We start from the raw sequence: 21,537 nt of genomic DNA, 5'->3' as shown, positions 1-21,537 counted from the left end.
TTTCACCATATTGGCCCGGCCGGTCTCAAAACTCCTGACCTCAGGTGATCCACCTGCCTCAGCCTCCCAAAGTGCTGAGATTATAGGCACCTGGCTGATCAGTAAAAATTTCATACCCTCCTCTCCACTAACTTCATTTGCATGTCTATATGTTTAAATAAAAGTAGGAGAACAATTTTTAATAGTGATTATATGTTGATAAGGGATTATGGGAGATTGTTAGTATTTTATAAAATTTACCATCTTAACCGTTTTTTTTTTTTCCCCTCCAAAAGAGACAGGGTTTCTCCATGTTGGTCAGGCTGGTCTCGAACTCCGAACCTCGGGTGATCCACCCGCCTCGGCCTCCCACATCTTAACCGTTTTTAAGTGTATAGACATTGTGGTGTAACTAATCCTCAGAACTTCATCTTGCAGAACTGAAACTCCACACCCATTAAATAACTTTCCCTTCCCCAACCCCTGACAGCCACCATCTGCTTCCATTTTTATGAATTTGACTCTAGATACCTCATAACATTATTTACTTATTTTTTAATTTTCTTAGATGTTATGGTAGTCCAAAGTTACTTAGGTCATCATCAAAGAACAAAGTAAAAAAGTAAAAGCAGCTTTTCAAACATGACCCATTTTGAAGTTTAAGGTAGTCTGTATATATGTTTGTTTTTAATGATTTCTGTTGTTTTAGACCTCTCAAGCTGGATCAAAGGACAAAAAGATGGACCAACCACCCCAAGCCAAGAAGGCAAAAGTGAAGACTAGTACTGTGGACCTGCCAATTGAGAATCAGCTATTATGGCAGATAGACAGAGAGATGCTCAACTTGTACATTGAAAATGAGGTTGTTACTTAAAGTCTTTTGGAACAGTGAGCTAACAAATTAATGTTACCATGGCATTCAGACTCTGTGTCTAGTAACTTTATGCATTTTTGATTGTTTGGACTTGGGGAAAATAATTTAGACTTTTGTGTGGTATTGTAAGGGCAAGTTGAAGCAATAGATTCCATGGTATGTCAGTTCTTTTACATTGGTACTAATATGTATTGCTAGAAGCTCTGTTAACGAAATTTTTGACACATAATGTCTTTAGTGTAGGGGAGGTATTGTTAATTTTTGAATATGTGGGTATATTTGTTCACTAGAGATTGGGATATTTGAGGTGGTGGTCCTGGAAGTTGATCAGTAGGAGAAATCATATAGCATTAACGGTAGCAGTATTTTGCTTATTCCTTTTCCGTTGCCAGTCAGTAAGCAGATATAGTAACTCTTACTGAGTGAAGCATGATTTGGGATCTGTGAGCACATTTATTGAATTAATTTTTGTCCATGAGGTTTCTTACTAGGTTTCCACTGGATCTTAGAATGGTTCTGTCTTACAGAAACTTCAGCATTTATACTGCATGAGTGAATTTGATTTTTCTTCATATCTCATAATAATTCAGCAGAGGATATCAGTGACATTGAACCAATAGTTTTTTAAAGTTCTCTTGTCTTAAATTATTTAATTTTGCTTTTGAGTATCTATCTACACCTTGATATTTCTATTGTTTTTATAAATCTCACCCGCAAAACTCTTTGATATTCAAAGTTTGTTGAGATTAGTCTCCCCACTTGCCTTTGTTTTGTGACTTGCAGAACTAAAAAGATTTGGGGAAGAAAGAGTCTCTACTTTTATAATTATATGAGTATTTAAGAGGAAATGATCTCAGTTGTCCTGATGTCTAATTAATTTGTACATAATGTTTATTCTCAGGGTAAGATGATCATGCAAGATAAACTGGAGAAGGAGCGGAATGATGCTAAGAATGCTGTAGAGGAATATGTGTATGAAATGAGAGATAAACTTAGTGGTGAATATGAGAAGTTTGTGAGTGAAGATGTAAGTGTCTGCTGCAATATGCTTAACTACTGTGTGTCTTCTGGGAACATCTTTAAATGGGTTAGAAGGGAAATCTGCATCTATATGTGTATAGTAGAATTATTAAAAATGTTTTTTTTGGTAGGGGTCACAATTTTATACATTTCTCTATCAGTACAGTGTTTTGCACAGTTTAGTCTTTGTGTATCATGTTCACAAATCACTTTTGACACATTTGAGTGCTGTTACTTTCCTTGTATTTTTATTTAAATTATGAAAGCTCACTTTTCCCTGTTCATTGTAACTCATAATTTTTGATTAAAAAAAAAATTTAAGTAGCTTTTGGGTACAAGTAGTTTTTGGTTAGATGGATGAATTATATAGTGGTGAATTCTGAGATTTTGGTGCACCTGTCCCCATGTCCTGTATGTCATACCCAACATCTTTTTTTTTTTTTTTTTTTTGAGATGGAGTCTTGTTTTATCACCAGGCTGGAGTGCAGTGGCGAGATCTCAGCTCACTGCAACCTCCGTCTCCCCGGTTCAAGTGATTCTCCTGCCTCAGCCTCCCGAGAAGCTGGGACTTCAGGCGCATACCACCATGCTCAGCTAATTTTTGTATTTTTAGTAGAGATGGGGTTTCACCATGTTGGCCAGGATGGTCTCAAATCTCCTGACCTCATGATCTGCCTGCCTTAGCTTCCCAAAGTGCTGGGATTACAGGCATGAGCCACCTCGCCTGGCCAAGATACAGTTTTTTTATCCCACACCCCTCTTCTGTCCTCCTGCTTCTGAGTCTGGATCCAAAGTCTATTACATTACTGTGTATGCCCCTGCGTACCCATACCTTAGCTTCTGCTTATAAGACAGAACATACAGTATTTGGTTTTCTAGTTCCAAGTTACTTCACTTAGAATAGTGGCCTCCAGCTCCATGCAGTTGCTGCAAAAGACATTATTTTGTTCTTTTTTATGACTCAGTAGTGTTCCATCGTGTGTATATACCATGTTTTCTTTATCCACTCATTGGTTGATGGGTACTTAATTCACTTGTATTTATTTATTTTTTGGAGACGGAGTTTTGCTCTTGTTGCCCAGGCTGGAGTGCAGTAGCATGATCTCGGCTGACTGCAACCTCTGCCTCCATGATTCAAGTGATGTCCTGCCTCAGCTTCCTGAGTAGCTGGGACTATAGGCATGCTTCACCATACTCGGCTAATTTTTGTGTATTTAGATAGATGGGGTTTCACTGTGTTGGCCAGGCTAGTCTTGAACTCCTGATCTCAGGTGATCCACCCACCTCAACCTCCTCAAGTGCTGGGATTACACATGTGAGCTACCGTGACCAAGTGCACACTTTTTTTTTTTTTTTTTTTTTTGGGGGGGGGTTTTCTTTTGTTGCCCAGGCTGGGGTGCAGTGGCACAATCTTAGCTCACTGCAGCTTCCACCTCCCAGGTTCAAGGGGTTCTCCTGCCTCAGCCTTTCAAGTAGCTGGGATTACAGGCATGTACCACCACGCCCGGCTAATTTTGTATTTTTAGTAGAGACAGTGTTTTTCCATGTTGGTTAGGCTGGTCTCGAATGAACTCTTGACATCAGGTGATCTGCCCACCTTGGCTTTCCAAAGTGCTGGGATTACAGGCTTGAGCCACCGTGCCTGGTCCGCACTTGCTTTTAAATGCTGTTTTTAATTCTGAAATTTTTGAACATAAAGTCCTCCACGGCAGGGAGAATAATACAATAAAACCCCCCCATACCTATCAAGTGGAACAACATTTTCCAGCCTTGTTTTCTGTATCTCCAATCTCCCTACTCCCCTTGTATTTTATCTTATTTTTTTTTTTTTAAATGGAGTCTTGTTCTGTTACCCAGGCTGGACTGCAGTGGCTCCATCTTGGGTCACTGCAGCCTCCACCTCCCAGGTTCAAGTGATTCTCCTGTCTCAGCCTTTCTAGTAGCTGAGGTTACAGGTGTCTGCCACCATGCCTGGCTAATTTTTTTTTTTGTATTTTTAGTGGAGATGGGGTTTCACCATGTTGGCCAGGCTGTTCTCCAACTCCTGACCTCAGGTGATCCACCTGCCTCGGCCTCCCAAAGTGCTGGGATTACAGGCATGAGCCACCATGCCTGGCTGCCCTCTGTATTTTAAAGCAAATCCCAGATACACATCATTGTATTCTGTGCCTGTGACTGCATTGGGGATGTAACTGATTTTTGATTGACCTAATTATAATATTTTCTTTTTCATTAGGATCGTAACAGTTTTACTTTAAAACTAGAAGATACTGAAAATTGGTTGTATGAGGATGGAGAAGACCAGCCAAAGCAAGTTTATGTTGATAAGCTGGCTGAATTAAAAGTAAGTGCCTCTTGAGAGCAGAGGTATCCAGAACCCTTATTGAAGCTTTCTCTGAGGAGCTCAAAGTTGGGAGGAATTCTCAAGTACAGAAGACAGACTGAAAATAATGTTTGATAAACTGAACCTTTTATGACTTAGACTTATTATCATTCTCACTTTTAGAATCTTGTAATAACAATGATTTTTCCGAAAACTGAGTTTAGGTTTGTAATGCTTCACTGATTTGGGCATTTAGTGCATTCTTGGTGTTGAGATACAAAGCCTAGCAAAACTTAGTACCTGCCCTAAAGGCATGGGCAGTGCAGTTGGGGCAGAGCTGTTTCTGTTTATGAGTTTGTATTCTATTCTCAATAAAAGCAAAGGATCTGTTTTTTTTTTTTTCTTTGAGACAGAATCTTGCTCTGTCACCCAGCTTGGATTGCAGTGGCCTAGTCTTGGCTCACTGCAACCTCTGCTTTCCGAGTTCAAGTGATTCTCATGCTTCACCCTGCAGAGTAGCTGGGATTACAGGCACACGCCACCATGCCCAGCTAATTTTTGTATTTTTAGTAGAGACCGGGTTTCACCATGTTGGCCAGGCTCGCCTTGAACTCTTGAAAGACCTCAGGTGATCTGCATGCCTCAGCCTCCCAGAGTGCTGGGATTATAGGTGTGAACTACTATGCCTGGCCAAAGCATCTGGATTTAAATATTCTGATCTTATTTATTTATGCCCCAAATCTGATCTTTTAACATTAGGATTAAAAACGCAAAGAATTATATAAAATTGAGGCCTTTTGTTTGGAAAAGGATGCAGACGTATAAGAATGAACTTTTCACATTTCCCTTTAATTTTAGCTCAGGATTACTTGGTTTCTTATAGAACTGGGCCATTTCAAGTCTCACTTGGTCACCCAGGCTGGAGTGCGGTGGTGTGATCACAACTCACAGCAGCCTTGACCTCCCAGGCTCAGGGGTTCCTTCTGCCTCAGTCTCCCAAGTAGCTGGGACTACAGTTGTGTGCCATCATGCCTGGCTGTTTTAATTTTTTGTAGGGAAAGGGGTTTCCCTGTGTTGTCCAGGCTGGTGTTGGAACTCCTGTACTCAAGAAGTTCTACCTTGGTCTCCCAAAATGCTGGGATTACAGGTGGGTGCCACCCCACTTCCCCAAACCTTTCCTAATTTTTTTTTTTTTCTTTTTTTTTTTTTTTTTTTGAGACGGAGTTTTGTTCTTGTTGCCTGGGCTGGAGTGCAATGGCGATATCTTGGCTCACTACAACCTTCGCCTTCTGGGTTCACGCAAATCTCCTGCCTGAGCCTCCCGAGTAGCTGGGATTACAGGCGCCTGCCACCACACTTGGCTAGTTTTTTATATTTTTAGTAGAGACAAGTTTTTCCATGTTGGTCAGGCTGGTCTTGAACTCCCAACCTCAAGTAATCATCTGCCTCAGCCTCCTAAAGCCCTGGGATTACAGGTGTGAGCCATCGCACCTGGCCCAAACATTTCTTAATATCACTGTTGTATTAACTTTTCAAGTTCCAGTTATTTTATAAATGATTTTTTTCTGTTCAAATCAGTATCCATGTAAGGGTCATAGATTTTATTGACGTCTCTTATTCCTGTGTCCCCCTCACCTTTTCCTTATTCATTTGATAAGGAAATTGGATTATTGGTTCTGTAGGATTTTACCATACTAGGATTTTGCTGATTTTCACCTCCATGGTAGTGTTTAACAAAAAGTTGATCGTTACATCTAGAGGCTCCATCAGATTCAGGTGTTTTTTTGTTTGTTTTTTGTTTTTGTTTTTTTTAAAGATTTTAAATCAAAAGCATTTTTTATTTTTGGCAAGTATACTTTATATTTAGTGCTGTGTACCTTTTAGGTGGCACCTAATTTTTGGTGGTCTCCCTGCTGTGTTTTGAGAATGAGGGCTCAGGTGACAAATTGAAGTGACTCCACATGGAACCGTGTTGAGATATAGTCTCATACCCCTCCTCAAGTAGCTTCTTGTTTCCAGTGGGCTGGAGGAGTATATCTGACTTCTTATATATAGCACATGTAGATTAAGTATGCTTTATAACCAATCTTAGTAGAAACAGTACAACTCTGGATAGTTGAACTGCCATATGAAGAATTTGTGTATTCGTCTGTTAAGAATCTAGGTCAACCTATTAAGACGCGATTCCAAGAATCTGAAGAACGACCAAAATTATTTGAAGAACTAGGGAAACAGATCCAGCAGTATATGAAGATAATCAGCGCTTTCAAAAACAAGGTAACTTATTTTCTTTTTCCTACTCTTACTTTAGTAAAATTAACTTTTTTTCCTGAGACAGAGTCTCGCTCTGTTGCACAGGCTGGAGTGCAGTGGTGCAATCTCGGCTTACTGCAAACTTCTACATCCCGGGTTCAATCGATTGTCCTGCCACAGTCTTCTGAGTAGCTGGGATTACAGGCGTGTGCCACGACTCCCAGCTTATTTTCGTATTTTTAGTAGAAATGGGGTTTCTCCAGGTTGGCCAGGCTGGTCTCGAACCCAAGTGATCTGCTAGCCTCGGGCTCCTAAAGTGCTGGCTGGTATTATAGGCATGAGCCACTGCACCCGGCTATAAAGTTAACTTTTGAGACTTTTACATAGCATTTTTTTTCTCTTGTTTTCATTAACTTGTTTAATAGTACTTTTTATTTTGCATGTTAATATAATGTGTAATGTTTTATAGCATCTTAATAACCATTGGATTTGCTGCATCTCTTTAATAGGTGGAATCTGTAATTGAGCAGTGTTTTTTAGTTTCCTTTTCGTTAATGTCTGACTTAACATAATCTATACTGGTCTTTCTAAAAACACCTGAGGCCAGTAATTTGTCTTGTTATGGAGATGTAGGACTATCTATCTCAATGGTAAACTGTTTTTGAGCACTGTGTGATACTCCATAAATATCTTACTGAATCCACACAGTACTCTGATGAAGTAGGTGGTGGTATCAGCATTTATAGATAAATTCCAACTTATTTAAGCCTCACTTCCCTTAAACTACATTCAGGGTCACCAAATTGGGAGACCTGTCATTTAGCCAGAAGTCTGACTCTAAAGTTCAGACTTTGGAGTATAAAGTTCCTCCATTTACCCCAGGTTCTTGACATATTTTCATTGCAAGAAACTTTGAGTGATAAATGAGCTTTTTTTTTTTTTTTTTGGGACAAGCTCTCATTTTGTTACCCAGGCTGGTGTGCAGTGGCGAAATCTCGGCTCACTGCACTCTCAATCTCTCTGGCTCAAGCAGTTCCCCTGCCTCCGCCTTCCCAAGTAGCTGGGACTACAGGCATGCACCACTATACTCAACGAGGGTTGTCTTTTTTTTTTTTTTTAAGATGGGAGTTTTACCATGTTACCCAAGCTGATCTTGAACTGCTGAGCTAAGTGATCCACCCACCTTGACCTCCCAAAGTGCTAGGATTACAGGAATTAGCCATCTGGCCCCACCTTTTTTTTTCCCTCCTCCTCCTTTTGTTGTGAGACAGGGTCTCAGTCTGTTGCCTACCCTGGAGTGTGGTGGTATGATTATAGCTCACTGCATCCTTAACCTCCTGGGCTCAAGTGATCCTCCTGCTTGTCAGCCTCCTGAGTAGCTGGGACTACAGGCGCATGGCTCTCACGCCTGTCTAATTTTTGGACTTTTTGTAGAGATGGGCTCATCATGTTGCCCAGGTCTTACAAAGTCGTGGGCTTAAGTGATCCTCCTGCCTCAGCCTCCCAAAATGCTAATACAAGTGTGAGCCACCACACCCAGCCCGAAAGAGCTTCTTTTAAAAATAGTATTCATTATAGTTTTGTTTCTGAACTAGCATGCTGAATCCTCAACTCTCATATCTAATGTAATTTTTTTGCATTGTGAAATTATGTACATAAGATTTTGTATAAATCAGGTGCTGCTATTTATCTTGTTGAAGCCTTTTAATTGACACCTTATGAATTTTCTCGGCCTTTAAAATGTAAATCTGATCTGAGCGTATTAAAACACTGGGATTAGGTTTCTTTTGAATATTTAATGTCTATTCAGATTGTGAGGCTAAATATGCTTTATTGTTTGAAAGGTTATAAGTTTTTGAAAAATGGCAGAAACTAGACAGTATTTGGGGAGGGAGGGCATAATCCTTTTAACACTTGTCTGTCTGTCTCCTGGTTGCAGGAGGACCAGTATGATCATTTGGATGCTGCTGACATGGTGAAGGTAGAAAAAAGCACAAATGAGGCAATGGAGTGGATGAATAACAAGCTAAATCTGCAGAACAAGCAGAGTTTGACCATGGATCCAGTTGTCAAGTCAAAAGAGATTGAAGCTAAAATTAGGGTAATTTAAGACTTTATTTAATAGTCTGTTCTTGACAGCATTATTATTAATAGTCCTCAAGTGACATTTAGGAGCGAACTTTATTACAGTGTCTTAGCTTCTAGGTTGAGGGTTGGGTGGAGGGAGAGGATGGATTTGGGTTTAGCCTGTCTTGTAAAATTTGTTAATTTTTAAAGAAACCACAGTTTTCTCTCTTACCCATTCCAGGAGCTGACAAGTACTTGTAGCCCTATAATCTCAAAGCCCAAACCCAAAGTGGAACCTCCAAAAGAGGAACAAAAAAATGCAGAGCAGAATGGACCAGTGGATGGACAAGGAGACAACCCGGGCCCCCAGGCTGCTGAGCAGGGTACAGACACAGCTGTGCCTTCGGATTCAGACAAGAAGCTTCCTGAAATGGACATTGATTGATTCCAACACATGTTTCTATTAAAACAGACTATTATAAAGCTTTAAGTTGTCAACTTTGTTCTAAGTATCAACTAGAGCAAGTGAATACTGAAGATTTCTTAGTCAGTTTTTAGGGGATTTTGGGGAAGGGGAAATAGGTAATGTATGGAGCATTTTGACTTCTAAATAGTTAGATACAGAAATTAAGTGCATTGTATCTTTTTCATAATGGTACTATTTAGAAGCCCAGTTAGTCTTACTGAGCTTATGCTTCACTCCTTTATGTTTAACCATGTGTCTACAAGAATAAGTTTGTTTTGGAAAGTTGAGCAAAAGCTACAGCTCTAGCTATCCAGCAGACTTTTCCATTATGACTTACATGGCAGGAGCTCTAATTATGCTTTAAAAATCTGTTGTGGAGATTGCTCCAAAGTCTCCCTGCCTGGTGTGGGGATGGGGTCTCCCTCTTTGTGAGGGTTGGAGCATGGCATGGCATGGATTAACAGCAGAAGAACAAGGGTGTGCTCTGAGCTTCTTATTTCACCTCCACCCTCACCTGTGTTCTCTTCCCCCTCTCCCAATAAAAGGGCTCCCATTGTAAATGCCATGTACTGCTCTCTGGAAAATAGACCCCCTTGCTTAGAGCAAGTTGTTAGCTGAGGGTTTTAAACCTGGAGCCTCTTCCTGAAAGTGTATTCACGAATACCCCAAGCGTCAAGGTCTAAATAATTTTATCTTCAAAAGATTAGAATTGGGTAGATGTACTGTTGGATATAATAGCCATGGTAAATTTAACTGAGGAATTACATCCTTGTTAATTTTGGTGTAAAGATTTGGATCCTGGCCTGTTTATTCAGGTGTGAGATGTTCTGTATAAATTTTTGAGGTATAGCTTGAACTGCTAGGACAAGAGTTAAAAGTTCTTTTTAGCTCATTCACAAATCACTTGTGTGTTAAGTATTACTGTCTGTCATGAACCTGCCAATTTGTACATGGTAAGCAGCTGACAGATGATACAAAAAAACGAAGATACACTGGATTGTACTGGACGAGTCTGAAATTAGTGTTCAAGAAGTGTGGTGCCTGATGTTATAACAACACTTTATTCTTAACTGTGCGGCCAGTGTCAGGTACCAAAGCATTCCTCTGACTGCTTTTTGGGGCAGTGTTGATAGGAGTGAGGCATTTGGAAAAATCCAAGGAAAGCCTGTGTTCCAGGCCAGAGCTGGTACCTGCTTTAAGAAACTGTTACAAGGCTTGTTGGTAATGTTTTGGATCTTTGTAAAAATTGATATTCTGTATAACAGAGTGCCTCTGTTACTTTTGGCCTATGTTGTTAGAAATAAGATGATATCTTGTATAGTTAGAATTAAGCTTCTGTCCATCACGAGATACATTGAAAAGTTTTAGAGTGTTAAGGCTCTAAAGTGCTATGGAGAACAATTGCTTAGGAGGAGGAAGGGAAAAAGCATGCTTATGTTGGTGTGTAAGCATGCACGGAGGCCTTGCGGCACCACAACAAGGCCCTGTTCTTAGCGCATCCTCTGTTCTCTACATGTCATGCTTCGAGAGTTCAAGCTGGCCTGCTGTGAAGCCAATGGCTATTTTAAAGTGCTGGCTGCAGGATTAAGCCAACCCTTGTACAACTGGCCCAATCCTAATGGCCATTTCTTCTTAAAAAAAAAAAAAAAAAAAAAAAATTTTTTTTTTGAGGGGGGGTGTGTGTGTGTGGGGAAGGGTGTGGGTGTTGGGATGGGGGTGAATTTGAAGTTAAAACTAGAAACAAGATGATGTGGTCTGCTAGCTCTCTGCTTAGACAGGCTATAAGACCAATTGGATTTACATAGAGGCCAGGCCAGAGAGTGGTAATTTATGGCTTGTGTACAGACAAGCATTTATCCAGGTTGCGTTATCCAAACTGATTTGTTAAAGCTCCAGGTCACGTTCTTACACTAAGAAAATCATTCAGTAAATGAGACAAGTTTAGGAAAAACTAATAAAAGAAACCTGTCTTACACTTGAATGGTTTCCTTAATTCCATAATGAAGACTGCTGTGCGCGCGTGCGTGTGTGTGTGTGTGTGTGTGTGTGTGTGTGTGTGTGTGTGTGTGTGTTGCGGGGTGTTTTTTCAGTAAAAACTTTAGGAGTAGGAACCCTAAATTTCACTTAACGTCTGTTGAAGACCTCCATTCTGAAGAATGACAAACGAAGCACTGCCCACTTTGTGACAAGAAGTTGCCTAATTTTTCTGTACTTACTCTGCAGTCGAGTATTGGCCCAGTCCCTTTGATGTGTAGGAATCCTTGTCTTGCTCCTGTGACTGGGCCTTACTTTGAGGGTTTTGTTAGCAGAAGGTGGGGGTTATGGCATAAAGGTAAGTGCTAGGACTGATACCTTCCCAAAGTACAGCATGGCCCAGAGTGTGCTGTAACAGTGCCGCCATGCAATATGTGGTGTGGCTGTGTGGAATGTGTGCTGGTGTGTATGTGCGGTGGTGATGGGTGTTGAAAGGGCATGAAGCCAGTGAAAAAGACCTTAATTGGACAAGGCATGGGTATAGATGAGGAGGGGCCAGAGGTTTTGTTACCTGGGTCATGCCACTTACACAGTCCTAGTCCTCTGGCTGTACAAGGAGCAGCTTCCCTTCCAGGGCCTACCAACAGGGCCTATAGTAGCCACGTGTCTAAGAAACGTGTCTCTAATAGGTTTGACTTCCTCTTGAGCATCTAAGTGGTTTCTGTACGGGGTATGGGAATTGTTAGATGTGGTAGAAAGCGCTGAGATAGCTGGGTACAGTGATAACGCACCTGTGATCCCAGCTACTTGCGGGGGCTGAGCTGGGAGGATCCCTTGAGCCCAGGGGGTCAAAGCTGCAGCGAGCTGAGATTGCAGCACTGCAACTCCAGCCTGGGTGATAAAGTGATACCCTGTCTCCATTAAAAAATGGGGGGCTGAGAGATCAGGGTTCTATTGTAGGGCAGTGGGAGCCGTTTTGGGGGGTACAGGGGGGTTGGGGGATGTTAGAGGTAGTGGGACTTTAGTCCATCTTTGAGGGAGCAGCCAAATGAAGGGGAAAATGGCTGGTTTTGGTACCTGCAGGAAGAGGGAAGAAGTAAGTGTGGTTCCAGCTCAATACCATGCTTTAGAAGTTGGGATAGTAGTTGATCTTACTGGAGTAGTGACAGGATGATGTGAGGCAGGCTTCAGGGGCTTGGTGATGGTTGTTATTTGATCTGACTCGATAGTGCATTCATCTGTAAACTTGATCTATTTCAGTAATTTTAAGTGTCTTTAATAGGTGTGTATTACATTTTTACACAAAGAATGTAGGTTATAGAACTATATAGTCTCATGTTTGGAAAGAACATGAAATGGATTTGCAATAGAAAACCAGAAGGATTTTCCCAGATGAAGTGTTTTTTAGGGTGGGATTGTGAGTGATTGTTTGCATATTTTTGCTTTTTTAAAAAATTTTTCTTTTTTGAGACAGTTTTGCTCTTGTTGCCCAAGCTAGAGTGTAGTGGTGCAATCTCGGCTCACCACAACCTCTGCCTCCCAGGCTCAAGCGGTTCTACTTCAGTCTCCTGAGTAGCTGGGATTACAGGCATGGGCCACCATACCTGGCTAGTTTTTTTTATTTTTTATTTTAGTAGAGATGGAGTTTCTCCATGTTGGTCAGGCTGGTCTCGAACTCCCAACCTCAGGTGATCCGCCCGCCTCAGCCTCCCAAAGTGCTGGGATTACAGGTATGAGCCACCAGGCCCGGCTGCTTGTTTTCAAATATTTCTACAGTAAGCATTTAGGGCCACGCATGGTGGCTCATGCCTGTAATTGCAGCCGAGGTGGGAGATCTCTTGAGCCCAGGAGTTCGAGACCAGCCTGGGCAGCATGGGGAGACATCCCCTACCCTCTCCTGTCACTTTAATAAAAGCATTTAGGAATTTTATAATGTTAAGAAAATTAGAAGTATGTTTTGAAGAATTGGCTCCAAAATTTCAAACCTAGAATACAAGATACGATTGTACATGTGGAACTTAGTCTTTCTTTAGAGTCATCCAAGATGTGGGCGTTCAGATAAGATTGAGAAGTTTTCCTGGGTAGGGTGAGACATTGAAGCTCCAGATGGGTGTGGAGGGAATCTTTTGGGGCTGGAGGTGCGTTCCTGGTTCACGGAATGAAGGCTTGTGTTTAGGTATGTTAGGAAGACAAAGTGGAAGCCTTGAAAGAAACAAGGAACTGCCAGAGGGGAATTATGGTGCATAAGGAATGTTGGGAGGAAGGAGGTTAATGTGAGATATGGCAGTGGCCAGCAGGGTTAGATACTTCAGGAGGGCGGGGGCTGGGTGGGTTCAAGGGGCTTGAGATGAGGCCCCAGGTGCTGAGTACTTGGTCATGAAGCTTGGCCTCTCTAAAAGGAGGCATCAGTCTGCAAGAAAGGAGATTGGGCAGTGTCCTGTGCCCACAGTCCTGTGTGTAAATGGAGATGGTTCCCACTGCTCAGCTGAGACCATTGGGACTCTTGGAATTGCTAGTATCTTCCTTGGATGTACTTGGCTTTGGCTGGGGCACCCCTGGGCCATGACCCTCTAACCTGGAATGTCACTGTCCTTGTGAAATGGATGCTGCTGTTTTGAGCAGATAATGCAAGAAGTGTAGAAACTAAGGAGGTGACTTCTTGAGCTTCCTTCAGTCTAGGAGGCAAATAGGGAAGACAGCCAAGTTGAGGTAGAAGCAACACAGGATCAGGGAGGGAAAGACCTCAGAGACTGTGGAAAAAAAATAACACATTGCTTTCCAGATTTGCTCGATATCTATGGACAAGTGCCAGGCTAATCCTGACCTTACTCTTCCAGTTTTAGTACACGTCATTAGGACAGGAAGAATAGAGGGACTCTTTACTCCTGCTTCCTCAGTGGAATTTGTCAGCTTCAAACACAACGCAGAAAAGAATACAGAAAACTGTTTTCATCAGGCCTGTTCACTAGCATGTCTGGGTTTACATCCTTCAAGGGCCAGGTGGACTATTAGATTTGGAGTCCTGGATCAGTGGAGGGAGAGAAAGCACTTCAAGTACTTTTCTTAACACAAGTAAGCAGACCCTTACCACCATATATTGGAGGTCTTACATTTTTTTCCTACATAAGCTTTAAAATATATTTTAAAGTATCTATTATTTAAATTAGACTCAGCTAATGCTTGCAGTAGAGACAGCTGGAAACAGATGGTCTTGGAAGACAACTCAGAGGCCCAGCTTCCAGGAAGTAAATTCCAGCAAAGAGTTTCTAAGGATGAGCTGGGTCAGTATATATTCCAGGAAAGGATGGTCTCAATTATAGGATTTTTTTTTTTTTTTTAAGGAAAGAGAAAAAAAAAAAAAAAGGAAGGAGGGGGAGAAAGAGAGAGAGGGAAGAAGAGGGAGAGAGAACCAAAGTGTTGCTTTATTGCTCAGGCTAGAATGCAGTCTAAAAATGGGTATTGAAAACCTCTTTTATACCAATAATTGTGCTTAATAATGGAGATAGGAAAAAATGAGGGAAGAAAAAAACAAGCAGCCAACCAATATTTCATTTAAACCTGTAAGTAGGTGTGATGTGGTACTGATAAAAGTGTATATTCTGTGTATTTAAAGTGGAGAGTTCTGTAAATGTTTATTAAGTTTACTTGTTCCGGATCTGAGTTCAAGTCCTGGATATCCTTGTTAATTTTCTGTCTCGTTGATCTGTCTAATATTGATGTTGAAGTGTCCCACTATTATTGTGTGGGAGTCTTAAGTCTCTTTATAAGTCTTATGTATCTGGATGTTCCTGTATTGGGTGCGTATATATTTAGGATCGTTAGCTCTTCTTGTTGCATTGATGCTTTTACCGTTATGTAATCTCCTTCTTTGCCTCTTTTGATCTTTGTTGCTTTGAAGTCTATTTTATCAGAGGTGAGAATTGCAACTCCTGCTTTTTATTTATTTATTTATTTATTTTTTGCTCTCCATTTGGTGGTAAATCTTTCTCCATCCCTTTGTTTTGAGTCTTTTTGTATCCTTGCATGTGAGATGGGTCTGGATGCAGCATACTGATGGGTTTTGGCTGTGTCTTTTGATTGGGGGATTTAGTCGATTTAAATTTAGGATTAATAATAATATATATGAGTTTAATACTGCCATTTGATGTTAGCTGGCTGTTTTGCCCATTAGTTGATGTAAATTCTTCATTATGTTGATGCTCTTTACTTTTTGGTATATTTTTGGAAAGGCTGATACTGGTTGTTCCTTTCTATGTGTAGTGGTTCTTTCAGAAGCTCTTGTAAAGCAGGCCTGGTGGGGATGAAATCTGAGTACTTGCTTGTTCACAAAAATTTTACTTTTCCTTCGCTTATGAAGCTTAGTTTGGCTGGATGTAAAATTCTGGGTTGAAAGTTCTTTTCTTTAAGGATGTTGAATATTGGCCCCCACTCTCTTCTAGCTTGTAGGGCTTCTGCTGAGAGATCTGCTGTGAGTCTGATAGGCTTCCCTTTGTGGGTAACCTGACCTTTCTCTCTGGCTGCCCTCAGTATTTTCTCCTTCATTTCAACCCTGGTGAATCTGACGATTATGTGCCTTGGGGTTGGTCTTCTTGAGGAATATCTTTGTGGTGCTCTCTGTATTACCTGGAGTTGAATATTGTACTGCCTTGCTAGGTTGGGAAAGTTTTCCTGAATAATATCCTGAAGCGTATTTTCCAGCTTGGATTGATTCTCTTCGTCACATTCAGGTACACCAATCTTACGTAGATTAGGTCTTTTCACATAGTCCCATATTTCATGGAGACTTTGCTCATTCCTTTTTATCCTTTTTTCTCTAATCTTCTTATTTCATTAAATTGGTCTTCGACCTCTGATATCCTTTCTTCTGCTTGATCATTTCGGCTGTTAAAACTTGTGCATACTTTGCAAAGTTCTCGTGTTGTGTTTTTCAGCTCCATTAATTCACTTATATTCCTCTTTAAATTGTCTACTCTCATTAGCATTTTGTCAAACCTTTTTTCAAAGTTCTTAGTTTCTTTGCATTGGGTTAGAACAAGTTCTTTTAATTCACAGAAGTTTCTTATCATCCACCTTTTGAAGCCTGCTTCTGTTAATGGAACACACTCGTTCTCCAGCAGGCCTTGTTCCGTTGCTGATGAGGAACTGTGATCCCCTGTAGCGGGAGAGGCGTTCTGATTTGGGGTATTCTCAGCTTTTTTAGGCTGGTTTCTTCCCTTCATTATAAATTTACCCATCTGTCATCTTTGTAATTACCAACTTTCGAATTGGGTTCCTGAGTGGACGTCCAACTTGTTGATTCCCAGTGCCGGAATCTGAGCAACCCACTGCACCGGCCAAAACAGCAGCGTTATGATTGATGGTGCTTTTCTGACTCTGCACCAAGAACCGCTGCGCCAAGGCGCTGGCAAAACTGCCACACCAGCCACAAGAGTCACGCTGGCGACCCGAGGGGCTCCTCTGCTGGGAATCTCCTGGTCTGTGAGCAACAAAAATTCTTCTGAAAGTGTGGCGTCCTCTCGTTCTCTGCGCTTTCACTGGGAGCTACAATCCCGAGCTGCTAGTGATCAGCCATCTTGGATCTCTCTCCCAATTATAGGATATCTTTCAGTAGTAACAGGGGGGAGGTTTGTAGGACCCATGTGAGGTTGGAGGTTGCCGTGAGGAGCCAGTGAGCTGTGTGGGTTAGGAAAGTTGAGAGGGCCCCTCAACATTGAGAGGGTTAGGAAAGTTGAGAGGTTAGTAAAGGAGGTAAAGCCTCACCCATGGTAAAGGAGGCTCCAGCATGGGTGAAGGTCTGTCCTCTGTGACTGGTCCTGTCCTTGTCTTCTGCATCCCACAACTGAAGGAGGGACCCTGCCTGGGTTACGGCTGCCTCTCTGTAGCCCGGCATGAAGCGCGCAATGGAGAAAGTGCTCAGTGAACACTTGAAGGCAGAAATGCAGTATTTTCTTGTTTTCTATTGTTTTCAATGAGGGGTAAAATGGTAGGACTCTTCTTGAAGTCATCCAACGTTCCATTTTTGGGGATGAGGAAAGAGTAAGTCTCACAGAATGGGTGGATGGCAGAATCACGAATTCTGATGCCAGCTGTTTTGAAGAGCGTTACTTTTCTGGAAAGTTGTATGGCTACACTATGGGGTTTTGCCTTCCAAAAATTCGCCCTGAGTATAACATTAGTTGGAGTAACACTCCTCAAGAATCTGAGGTTCTCCTTGGGCCAATTCTGATCTGGTCTTGTGTGAAAATGCAGTGCTTGTGTTGCCACATGGGGGCGCCATCGCTCTTCCTTTACCGTGGTGGCTGGCTCCACGCGGGTAGATCAGACTTCACTCCTTGAGAGGATTTCCAGAAGTTTGGAGAACACAGCCAGCCACCTCCTCTCCTTCTGGGTAGCTAAAAGCAAAATAAATATGGTTTAACAGAGGCCTCAAGCTAGCAAGCTGGGGCTCAAGCAAGAAAGTCAGCCTTTTGCTACTAACCTCTTAGGTCCTTACCACCCAAACTATGGCATCACTGTTACAAAAGAAGAATCTTGCACTGATCTCAGACCTCGGGCAGATCCCAGCCCAGTGCTTCTCAGCATACCTGGAGGTCTTGCTAAAATGCAGATTCCGATTCAGCAGGTCAGAGTGGGGCTGAAGAGTCTATTTCTAACAAGTTCCCAGGAGATGCCAATCATGAACTGCTTTGACTGGGAAAGACAACCTATAGCAGCCCCAGTTCCTTCATCTATAAAACTGGGGTAACACCAGACCTGTCTGGCACGTGAGATGATGGACATAGAAGGCATTGAAGAAAGAATAAAGGTATTGCTCACAACAGGTGTGTAACTTGCCCTTTAAAGTGCAGAGCAGCTGACCCAGACATCAACAGTCCCAGTTACCATAGCCTCCTGGCCTCCTTTCTTGTCCTTACCCCACCAAGAGCTTAGGCTTCAGAGGAACAAGGTACATAGTCAATCTAAGGACCAGAGATGTTCCCGTGTGGCGTGGTCATAGCCCCTGGTGGGGAGGGAGTGCTGCTTCCTGCCCCTGGGGTGACCCGTGAATCCATCCTCCCAGATGGAGGAACGGAGGTCCCTCTGTTCCTTTTAACTTGAGCCACTCCAATGGACTCAGCCTCGTGTGATCCCATTAGTAGCCTCAGAAAGGAGCAGAAACAACGCACTAACCCTTGTTGAAGGTGGGGTTCTGTAGCTGTGGATAGAGACTCCTAGAAAGCAGCCATTGGCCTCTGAATCCTGGGCATCCACTGCAGAGAAGCGAGGAAGAGCTTCAGAATGCCTAGGTTCCATTGAGCCTCCTGAGGCCCACATGTGTTTCCTTGCCTTAACTTGTGGTGGAGAGGCCAAATCTGCCTGGGATAAAAGAGACAAGAATGCTAGGCATGGTGGCTCATGCCTGTAATCTTAACACTTTGGGAGGCTGAGGCAAGTGGATCACCTGAGGTCAGGGGTTCGAGACCAGCCTGGCCAACATGGTGAAACCCCATCTCTACTAAAAATAAATTAGCCTGGCATGGTGGTGGGTGCCTGTAATCCCAGCTCTCTGGAGGCTAAGGCATGAGAATCCTTTGAACCCAGGAGGGGGAGGTTGCAGTGAGTTGAGATCGCGCTGCTGCACTCCAGCCTGAGCAACAAGAATGAATCTGTCTAAAAAAAAAAAAAAAAAAAAGGAAAGAAGAAAAGAGACAAGAAGGCCGGACGTGGTGCCTCACGCCTGTTATCCTAGCACCTTGGGAGGCTGAGGTGAGCAGATTGCCTGAGGTCAGGAGTTTGAGACCAGCCGGGTCATCACAGTGAAACCCCCTCTCTACCAAAAGTATAGAGTATCAGAGTGTGGTGATGCACACCTGTAATCCCAGCTACTCGGGAGGCTGAGGCATGAGAATTGCTTGAACCCAGGAGGTGGGGGTTGCAGTGAGCCGTGATTGCACCACCGCACTCCAGCCTGGGCAATAGAACGAGATTCTGTCTCGGAAAAAAAAAAAAAAGACAAGATTTCCCGGTGTATGAAATTTCCCCCATTCCTTCAAAGAGGATTGCCTCTTGGCATTCATCACTGTCTACAAATTCTGTCTTGGCCAGCTTGTTTTCCAGATTTCTGTAATGTCCAATCTGGGAACCGGCAGAAGAGACAACACAGGAGAGGCGGAGGAGAAAGCTGGGAGGAATCTCACTGTGGACCAGCCCCCAGGCCCTCCTTTGAGGTATAGCAGTGGCTCCAGTGTGCATCTGAATTCCTTGGGAGCCTTGTTACACAAACGACTGTGCCCACCCTCCAAATTTCAGATTCCATAGGTCTTCAGCGGGGTCCTGGAGTTTCATTTCTAACAAGCTCCCAAGTGAGCCTGCTGTTTTTGTTGTGCAGATAGAGTCCCGGTGATGGTGATGGGTAAAGGAGGAATCACTGGGGCTGCTGATTCACATCACAAACAGCTGCAGGTGATGGGGGTTGTGGGCGGGAGGTGGAAAGGGCGAGAAAGGGCGAGGCGGAGTACAATGGTGAGGAGCAGGAGAAGGAGAGGCACAGCGTTTCTGAAGAAATGCCAAGGAAAGTTTAGAATTTCTCTGGAACTGTTTCTGACCACAGGATGTTGTGTCTTGTGGGCTATGGGGCTTGGCCCTAGCTTGGCTGTGGCCAGTGCTAGGAGGCGGAACGGCTCTTCTCCAGGTGACTGGCTTGTCTCTGTGCTGCTCCTGACTCCGTGCTGCTCCTGACTCTCTGGACTCGCTGGGTGGCAGGCAAGTCTGTGACTTCTTTATCCGCGTGTGTCTTTCTCCTGGCCAGGTGGAAAGCTTCCCTAGGGTGGAGGAGGCATTTGCCAGTTGAGGTTCCTTCTCTAATGGCACCCACAAGCTGGCTCGCAGGTACCCACCCCTATCCTCTGCTCCTGTCCTCAAACTGGAGAATTGCTCTGTGGCCTGGAGGGGCCCTCACAGCCCAAGGGAAAGGCCTCGGGGTCTCTGATGTTCTGGGTGACACACGTGTCAGGCAATTTCCATTAAATCAGATCCAGCACTTTAGCTTGCTCCATACAGCTTTTAAGGACACTAAAAATAAGCCCTAAATTGGAGCTAACTCATCAAGCAGCACTATCTGTTAATGAAATTGCTTCCTGTTAATTTGAGTTTACAAAGTAAGTGGCTCCTGACAATCTGGCATAGCTGTCATGCACCCACCCCCCAGGAATGGGCGGCCAGTGGAGGATTTCATGTGGGAGCCCAGGATGTTCTGACCTCAAGTGCCATGGCAACCAAGGGACCTGGGGGCTACAACGAATGGGGAGCCTGGCTTCGTTTGTTGGCTCATTTGTCCTTCGTAACCATTCTCTGAGCGGCCAGCTCTTAGTCTAGCGGGGCCTACAAATCAATAGATAATTAACAGTCAGCATGCAAGGTAGTGACAAGATAGTACAAGGAGCTAGGGAGCAGCCTAAGGAGGTAGCCAAGAGCAGGGGTAAAGGATGAGTGTGTGTCAGCTGCATAAGTGAATGGAGAGAGGGTCTGGTGAGGAGCTGGAGGCGGAGGGAGAGCTGGACTACAGATGTGCAGGAAGTGACCAGTAGTCGGGGTGGAGAGCTCAGGGCGGAGAATGGAGACAGATAAGGCTGACAAGACCCTGGCCCAAGGCCTGCAGCGCAGATGCTGTCAGTGGGTGAAACGCCAGGACCCCACTTTATATGAAGCCACATAAAAGGCTCCCTGCCTTCTTTTTGCAGTAATTACTTGATCTAGGGGTTGGAAGGATGCTGGTCTTGGAAAGGGGGCCTTGTGAAATTCAAGATGAGAAACACCATCAGAGATGGGATGGTGACAAGCAAAGTCAGATTCTAGGAAAGGCCAAAGAGTCCCTGGCAGGGAGGAATCTGCCCTTATGATACAGGAGGGAGGGGGGCATCTTTACCCCAGCCCCTGCAACTTGAGGGCATCTGGGTGTGTGCATGGAGAGAGCTGGCCCCCGAGTCACAGTGCCTTAGGCCCAGGCACCTTTGCTGGGGGCACTGCTGCCTGAGTGTGGCCCATTTGAATAGGCAGAAGAGCGGGTCAGGGAGCTCAGCAGGTGTAGCACATCTTGAGGCTGCTTGTGGCTCCAGGGCCTGGCTGTGGAACCCACTGACGCCTGGCGCCCATTGTCAGACACGGCAGCCAAGTCATCCAAGTGAGCAACATCTCATGGAGGCCGGAAATATTTGGGGAGGGAATTCCTGGGGCTCAGAACACTTCTGTCTTTCATACTGAGACAAATGAGGGCTTCATTTGTACCTAGATGAAGGGCCTTGATTTTTTCCTGAGGGTATTCGTAAGGCATGGTGAGTTTTTGTTTTTGGAGGCAGGGTCTCACTCTTTTGCCTAGGCTGGAGGACAGTGACATGATCATAGCTCAGTGTAGCCTCAAGCTCCTGGGCTCAATTGATCTTCCTGCCTCAGCCTTCTCAGTAATTGGGACTACAGGCATGAGCCACCACGCCTGGACAGCCATGGCAAGTTTTAAAGCTAGGACGCTGTAGTGCAGTCTGCTTTGCATTATACAACGATCTGGCTGGTTTTGTGCAGAGGGAGAGAGTGGCCAGGCTGGCAGCA

At 43.6% G+C, this 21,537-nt stretch overlaps 1 protein-coding gene across 2 annotated transcripts in view; it reads left to right on the top strand.

Annotated features, from left to right (window-relative positions):
- Positions 1 to 10,963, top strand: part of HSPA4 (heat shock protein family A (Hsp70) member 4) — a 64,455-nt gene extending 53,492 nt beyond the window's left edge. For both annotated transcript variants that reach the window (XM_032253095.1, XM_032253032.1), the window contains exons 14-19: positions 687 to 841; positions 1,755 to 1,880; positions 4,110 to 4,217; positions 6,354 to 6,473; positions 8,389 to 8,550; positions 8,758 to 10,963. In XM_032253095.1, the coding sequence (XP_032108986.1) occupies positions 687 to 841; positions 1,755 to 1,880; positions 4,110 to 4,217; positions 6,354 to 6,473; positions 8,389 to 8,550; positions 8,758 to 8,961 (875 nt within the window). In that variant the 3' untranslated portion in view covers positions 8,962 to 10,963. The remainder of the gene's footprint in view (positions 1 to 686; positions 842 to 1,754; positions 1,881 to 4,109; positions 4,218 to 6,353; positions 6,474 to 8,388; positions 8,551 to 8,757) is intronic.
- Positions 10,964 to 21,537: the final 10,574 nt, after the last annotated feature.

Source organism: Sapajus apella, unplaced genomic scaffold, assembly GCF_009761245.1.
Source record: "Sapajus apella isolate SASKATOON/1434 unplaced genomic scaffold, GSC_monkey_1.0 scaffold1, whole genome shotgun sequence".
Lineage (NCBI taxonomy): Eukaryota > Metazoa > Chordata > Mammalia > Primates > Cebidae > Sapajus > Sapajus apella.
This window is presented reverse-complemented; position numbering and strand designations above follow the sequence as displayed.